General features: G+C 40.1%; 1 protein-coding gene across 7 annotated transcripts in view; it reads right to left on the bottom strand.

Annotated features, from left to right (window-relative positions):
- Positions 1-715: 715 nt before the first annotated feature.
- The window catches only part of PKIB (cAMP-dependent protein kinase inhibitor beta), a 57,111-nt gene continuing 49,750 nt past the window's right edge, over positions 716-8,076 (bottom strand). For 6 of the 7 annotated variants that reach the window (XM_069805157.1, XM_069805154.1, XM_069805151.1 and 3 more), the window contains 2 exons: positions 5,874-6,048; positions 716-1,584 (listed from right to left, as the gene is read on the bottom strand). In XM_069805157.1, coding sequence (XP_069661258.1) covers positions 1,499-1,584; positions 5,874-6,021 — 234 coding nt within the window. In that variant the 5' untranslated portion in view covers positions 6,022-6,048 and the 3' untranslated portion in view covers positions 716-1,498. Of the gene's footprint in view, positions 1,585-5,873; positions 6,049-6,980; positions 7,053-8,076 lie in introns of those variants that run through there. The other variant, XM_069805153.1, reaches the window with a different exon arrangement.

The following is an 8,076-nucleotide window of genomic DNA, read 5'->3' as shown; positions in this document are numbered from 1 at the left end:
TCCAGTGTCTAGTTCAGTTTTTTAGACTTCCTTAAGCCACCTGTTTTGCTCCAGTGGAGTAAGTTATTTTACCTTTCCAAACCTGAAAGTAATTCTGCAATGTTGCACTTGTTAAATGAATACAGGTAAGTGGAGGGAACTAAGTGTCAGTTCAGTTGGATGAAACTGAATCCTTTCCTGAATGGTCCCCCAAAGACAGTGTGTGAGTAAATGCACAGTAAGAATGGTAGGTGTGCAGAGAGACCTCTTAGAAGCTCTCTGCCAGCTATAAAATACACAAATATTTTACAGATGGAATACCGGTCAAATGTGGAATGCACCCATCAGAGATGCTTCCTCTGTCTGGCTACAGCCCAGCAGAGAGATTGTGTGGGCAAATAGAAGCATTTGATGTCAGCGTTGGTTACGTCTCGAGAAGTACATAAATGGCTGCTGCCCTAGCCTGCAGTAAAGGTGCATGTCTGTACCCGAATCTTCGATCTCCTACAATAAGGGAATGAATGCTAAGTATTTCCAGGAGCATAACCTCCATAACAAAACAATTCCCATCAGCAGAGAAAAACCTTTGCGTAAAAATCTTTGTAAAAATCACAATGACTGAAATATCTTCATTGTCAGAAAACAATAAAGCAAGAACCAGATGAAACAAAAGAAATACGTATTATGGGGTTTTAAGTCTTGTCATACAGGAGAAATATCAAAAGAATCAACAGAAGACAGAAAAGACGATAGCTATTTAATTTCCACAGTGAGATTAAACAATTTTAATCACTTACAAACATGGCTACTTTATTTTAGATACACATGAACAGCTACAATATTCAGCCTGAAAACAAAAATGACAGAAGTGGCAAGACTGCTAAGAGTGGGAGAACTGAGATGATTTGCCATAATCAAATAGAGTTTAAAGAGAGTTTGAAAACAAACACTGGTGTTTAAGTAGTTTACAAAACCTTTTGAAGACAGGAGGGGGAGAGAAAAAGTTGCTTCTTTTTTTATTTCTCACACCCATCTACATATGCCTAATCAGAACAAAAATCTCAGGAGATAAATACAGATAATGTCTGTAATCTAATATATACTTAATATCATCTTAAGGTGGGGAGAGTGAATACACCTCTCTGTCACAGAGAAAGAAGCTATTTTGGGAAATTAAGAAACAGGATTTTTATTCTGAAGCAATCATTAGTTGGTGATACATCTGCTAGGTATATTAATTGAAACTGCCAGAGAAGATTAGTTAGGATGAATACTATAACCATGGGAAAACCCAAAACCAGATACGTTCTTTAGTTCTCTTCCCTTTTGGATGTGTAGAACATTGGTTTTGAAGGACGACAGTAGAAAAAACAGTAGTTCCACGTTAATGTCACCTAAGTACAAGTGTCTTGCAAAATCTTGTCTTTGCTGCTAAAGTTGCTACCACACTTCAGAAGGGGTGACACAGGAAACTGGAAAGTCTGTCGATGGGTTGCATTAATCCAGCAGTCCTCAGGTGTTAGGAATCAGTGCTTTTTCCTTCTGCCTCTTGACTTTCCAGCAAGGCTTTGGATGATGGCACTCCTCCACCCTCTGCTCCTTCATCTAAAAAAAGACAGAATTAAACATTTATACCACACACATTCTCACAGCTTTTTTTTTTTTTTGCAGCCAAATATTTGGGTTCACTGATCATCTCTGTTTGGATTGGCTCTTTATTACCACACTCATGGGTGCTTTAGAAAGAGAGATTAACTCAAAAGATAAAGAACTTGCAGAGGCATCTTCCAAAAGCAATTGCCCATTGTTGTTCATTTGCCAGCTCCTTGCACATGCTGATCAATGTGCATTTGGTTGTAAGAAACAGATTGGAGATAACTTTTTATTATGGTTATTCTTTTTTTTCTGGGTGATTTCCAAAGTCAAGTTAGAATACTGCACTTCTCTGAGCATTGCTGGGTTTCAGGTAGATAATATTAGAGTTTATGAACATGCCAGTTATCTGGCTGACTTTCTTTGCCAAGAAATACCTAGGCAAATTCACCCTGCCTTCACAAGACGAGAGGATTTTTTGTTACTCTGATTTGGAAGTTGACTCTTCCATAGGTTAGAGTTGAATACTTATATGACTAATGTAAGTAAAAGCTCCCCAGTGTGCATGGTCATTAGACGAAGAGTTCCACTCTGTTGCTTTTGATGCTCAAATTCTCTCACTGAGAAACAGGAACTCCTCTTGCCTCAATTTCCTTGCAAAGCATAATTATTTTAACACTACCTTCAAGTCCCACATGGCATTACCAGTGCTAACAGAACAGTTTGTAAACCCAAAACTAAGACAGCCCATAGCTTTTGGGGGCAAAGAGAGGTCTGCTCAGCGTATCTGGCTGTACCATCTTCCACTTTAATAGTTGTAAACTAAGGGGTACATTTTCAGCTATTTGCCCTGAAGACTTGTCATAAAATATCACAAACATTCAAAAGAGTTATATATCTTGCTCTCTACGTATCACAGCAAATATATAATGCTGTACACAATTCATCAGCTAAAGTTCTTGGCAGAAACTGTTGTAAGTCTGCTCACAGGTTTGGAGGCTTCGGAGTTTTATACTGGTAAATTAGCAATCGAGTTATTTGACACCCTTCAGCATTACATAGCACAGCACTGTTGAGGAAAGGGAGACAGAGCAATCTCCACTATTGGCTGTTTCTGTGTGGGGTTGGATGTCTAATATTAATGGAGTCTTGCAGACAGGGTAAAGGAAAACTGTTAGAGGAAATCTAATCTCATAGTTGGTAGCACTTAGGTGTGCAACAGGTGCTAAGCTGCTGAGTGTATCAAGATAGTTATACACAGTCACCTAGAAAAAAATCAGCAAACAATAAAGGTTATTGGCAGAATGGTGCCCTAATGCAGATTACCAAATGTGGGAGACCAATATAGCCTCTTTGCTCTCAAACTTCTTGCAGACTACTCTTCAACCTTTGGATCACCAGTGACAACAATCAACTGTTTAACATGGTTCCAGTATCGCCTCCCACCAGACCACCTGTGGAAAGTCTCAGCCCTCCAAAATTTACGCACCATCAGAAGATGATCAGACAGGATACAGATGGTCTTCATTTCAGAGTTAGGCTCTGAGATAAACACCTGGTGCCAAAATCTCTCCTGTCCATCTCATGAGAATGTTAATTTGGTGCGGCTTGCAGACTACATGGAAATTTACATCACACAGCTATGATCCTTGTATATTCATAAAGAATAAAGCAAAGTCTCTTTTCTCTTCTAAGCCAGACAAAAGGTATTAGTGCATCCTGTTTCTGACGTTTCACTATGACAGCAGATGACAGCATTTTAGAAAGACAGGAAATGTATGATCCAATGAGCATTAGCTAAATTTGAAGCAAGATGGAGAAAGTCCTCCTCACCATTTCCCATAATCTTCACTGAATCTTTCAGAGTAGAAAAAAAATAGGGCATACTTTATATAGCCACATGTTCCATCTTCTCCACTTTTCTCATTTATCCAACTTCTTTGTTCTGAGCTGGAAATGGCTTTCATTTTTTTAACAACTTATTGTTAAAGCCAGAAACAGGCAAAAAGAGATGCCTGTTAAGAGCCCCAAACATTTCACAAACAAACTGTTTCCCTGTCACAGCACTTGAACTTCCAAACTCTCTTTCCATTTTGATGAATTCTCCTCGTTTTGCTTGCTGTCTCATCAGAAGTTTAACTTACAACACAATGAGGCTGTACTTCCCACCTGATACTTGTAGAATTCCCAACCCCCAAAAGCATCCAAGCAGTCAGAGTGGACCTGACTGTATCCTGTATTCATTTCCTATTATCACTACTGCAAACTGCTGATAACAGAAACTGCTCCTTCCAGGCACGCTCTGGCACAGCTATATGTCAATGACAAAGGCAAAGGATAATTCCATGCTCTTAATTGTTCTTCAAATCCTGGCAGTGCTGGTCCTTGCAGTTGTAAGAAAGCATCAGTACATTTTGCTAAAACTAATGTAGCTGTGTTTCATTTCTTCTTCTTAATGCATTGGACAGGCACCAGAAGAGGAGGATTATGCTGTCTGCAGGGCTAAGTACTTATTTTATGCTGTGCTGTAACATTTCTTTTAACAAGACTTTCACTCTTTCATGTTTATTTTTACCCAGAGGAAAAGAAAAAAAAAGATTGAAGAGAGAAATTTTGCATGCTTTAAAAATTATTTTCTTTCTAACTACTAAACTTTCCAGAGGCCAAAATGAAACAAACATGAGGAACTTATCTACAGCTGTTCTATTCTTTTGTGCTTTGTTTAACATGGTTAATAGGGTGCATCTCCCTCAAGGTTCACTGCTCTAAACAATACAAAGGTTAGTTACACATAACGTAGCAATGAGTATTTCAGCGGGTTGGACTGGTCACTTCACTTCCACAGCTCCTGACACTAATAACAATATAAATTCCCATCTACCTCCCCTTTGATAAGGGAAACAGTTCTTTTCCTGCTGGAGCCTGACTGTGCCAGGCGGAAGAGCTATTTGGAATAAAAAAACCCGTAATATTTGAAAACCAAAGCATTAAATGTTAAGTGACTGTGTGTGCTTTGGAATGGATTTCCAGTGCTCCAGTCGCACACACCAGAAGGAGAAAATCTGTAGGGACATACTTTTCATATTCCTAGGGAAAAATCTCTCCTCAAAACAAAGGAGTTTTAACTCGACTCACAGGGCTTTGAATGTACTGACAGAGTGCCCGCCGTCCTTCCCACATGCTCTTCCAGATTCTCCCAGTTCCCCTCACTACTGCCCTGCAGCCTGAGGGTATCTGACCTTGTTGTCTTACCCTTTTTTTCGTTATGTCCACCCTCTCTCCTTCATAAAACTTTGTGCTGTCCCTTTGCAAAAATAATGCCTCCTTCCAGGAGGCATCATAATGCCTCCTGCCTTTATGGTGCTTTAGGGGGCTGTAAACTCAACATCCTGTAATTCGGACAACGTACAAGCAGGACATGCGTCCTCAGAGCCTGGGAATCCCTCCTATAATCTGCTTCAGTTCAGATTCATGGATCCTCCACTCCTCAGCACAGGCCTACCTCCCGCTGTGCTGCACCCACACCATCGCTGCTCCTGGATGTGGGACCACCAGTTGCAGTGGCATTTGTGCAGCAACATTGATGGGCATGAGAGGAAAAAGTTACTTCCAAATCAGAACCTAAAAAAGTAGGGGCAATGCATGCTGAGGGCCAACCTATAATTCTCATTTCATAGGCATTAGAAACCAGATTTTTCTGAATCTGAAAATTCCCCTGAAAGTAAAAAGAACTCAAATGTAAAGCTGGTGTTGACTGGATCTGTGCTAAATCAACAGAGCACCTTATCAAACGAAAGGACATGGCAAAATAGGACACTGGTCTCAGATAGCAAAGTTGAAAGCCTACTAGCAGGAGTAAATCACTGTAAACCCTACTCTTAATGTATATGCCTGAGTTAGGATAGCTGTAATTGGATTAACAGTGCAGATTGCTGTCTTGTGCTAAGTTACCTCTGTGCAGGAGTAGACCCTAATTTATAGCTGGAGTGAGGGTTTTCCACGCTGCCCAGCAATGCAACTGTGTTTGCTCTTCCTCAGAGGAACTGGAATTGAGTTCCCAGCACCTTTCCCCAGGCTGCTGAACACTAAATCTGTGGGTGGATATGGCAGACAGTCTGGGTTAAAATTAACATGTTTCATCAGGAGGTACAAGTGGTAACTGCTTTGGAAGGTTGAATTTAATCCTAAATGAAGAAAGAATATTAGTATTGACTTCAAAACTGCACTGTGGCCGAAGTCTTAAGGAGAAAGCAAAGGACGACTGCATAAAAATGTCCACTTCTTGAATGTACAGCTATTACCTTCTGAAACGGAGAGCTCAGCCAGTTTGTGTGGCAGATCTGAAGTCCCAGCACCAGCAGGAGAGCCCAGAATATCCGGTAAAGCGTTCCGGCGGCCTGCCCGTCCTGATGCTGCAAAATCTGTGACCACAGGCTCCACATCAGTCATTGCTGACTCCTTTCCTCATAGCAACATCTGCATATGTAACAAACAAAAGAAGAAAACAGCTGTAGCCCGGATGGATGCTATCACCTGCTCAACAATACAATAGCCATAGGCTTTGCCCAAGGGGTCTTTTGTTATTAAAAGCCATATATTTCAATACTGAGTGCTTAAGCTTTATTTGTGCCCCAGAAGATAAAAGATAAAAGAATCTCTGTGCATTTCCTTACATTGCCATTTGCACATCAGACTAGCACAATGAACAGCTCTGTACCTACAAGAAACCTGTGGATAGGTCAGCAATAGCCCTTTCTGCCAGCTGCTTGTATGTCTTTTTATGACCTGATTTCTCTTTTTAGTGGTTTTGCCATCCAACCACTTGGAAGGGAACTGAAATTCTATTTTGCTGTACTGTATCTATGAAGCAAAGCATGTTTTCTTTATTATGAATCTTGTTTAGATTCTCATTTAGAATCCTAATTTTTTTATCCTGCAGGTAACAAACTATTTGTTTTCCTCTGCTCCTTGTTAGCTTGGTTTCACCTCAGCTTGTGCATGTGACTTTTATCTAACAAATAGCCGAAGCCTGGAAATAACAGAACCAACAGTGCTCAGCTCCCTCAATCTGTCTCAGAACCAACAGTGCTCAGCTCCCTCAATTCCTGTCTCAAAGCCCATTGAATATTCAATTCCTGCTGACCAAGATGGACTTTGGATCAGGCATAGAGGTGTTTGCAGGATCCCGCCCCAGGGCACCAGGTTAAGTGAGAGCACCTGGAGCAGAAGGAGGTGATACTTAGCTGCAAGTGGCACACAGGGATAGTGTGTGAAAACTGCCATTAGCAACTGTATTATTAAGAATCACAAAAGACTATCATACCAGAATTGTACGCAATAATTCCTGATAATTAACAGGTAATTTCTAATAATTAGACATGACTTGTTCAACTAAAAACAATATTTACTTGCTGTTTATGAATGCAGCTCTGTGTGCAACATGGGAACAGGAATGTTGTCTCTGTGTAAATACGGTCAGTAAGAAGCAAAGCATCATAGTCCCCCTTCTAAAATTCTGCTAAGGTTGGGAAATATCAATGCTCTCATTTCGCGGATAGAAAAACCGAGGCCAACAGAGATCAAACATGACTTGCTCTGATGTGCAGGAAAGGAGGGGCAGAAATTTGATTACTGATGCTGACCTGGTGTTTCCACCACAAAGAACATTTTCCTTTTCTCCCTCAAAGTGCCCTTCCGCTGTGTCACTCCAATAACAAGAATAAATATTCTTAATCTTTGTATCTCTAAATACTTTGTAATAAAAGAAAGGAATCCTTCTTGGCAAGAAAAGAAGGCATGAGTAAAATCTGCAAGTCTGAAAGATGACTTGCACATGCAAATAAACCACTTTCTTTAACCAAAGTCAGTAACTGAAAGTTCTGACCTGGAGATTTAGCAGAAGGTTCCTCTCTTGCATGAAAACAGTCCGGTCAAGTCCAAATGAATCTTGTCCATAAGCAGCAAAAATATAAAAACTATACATGGACATTCGAGATTGCAACTTTGAGAAAATGTACAAACTATGTGTATCAACATTCTTGGTTAGATATAGTATTATACTATGTATTCATTAAAATGGGTGAGGTCAGCCCTTGACAAGAAATATCAACATATGAAGAATCCATATTTACAGACACAGTCTCATGGTTTTTTGTGGGTGTTTGTATTTACTTAACTGTAGGTGTCCTAAATACATTTCTCCACATGCTCACCAGAGCAAGCAGAGACTGTAAATTACACTTCAGAACAGAAAATACTCAGGATCTCCTTTTGCTTAGTAAAGCTGTTAAAATTTGTTCCCAATGTCAAAATACCAGTGGTGCTGCAGTTCCTGCCCATTTAATTTCAGCCATTTAGTTGGTGAGACAGTAATACTGCTGCAAGCTGACTGCTGTTCACACAAAGATCTACAGAATTACATTAACAACAAAACACATCAAAGACTTTCTCAAACCCATCTTGTGGACTTGTTTTTTTCTTTTCCCTCCTGCGTGGATGTTTTGG

The sequence above is a fragment of the Haliaeetus albicilla genome, chromosome 17, assembly GCF_947461875.1.
Source record: "Haliaeetus albicilla chromosome 17, bHalAlb1.1, whole genome shotgun sequence".
Taxonomy (NCBI): domain Eukaryota; kingdom Metazoa; phylum Chordata; class Aves; order Accipitriformes; family Accipitridae; genus Haliaeetus; species Haliaeetus albicilla.
This window is presented reverse-complemented; position numbering and strand designations above follow the sequence as displayed.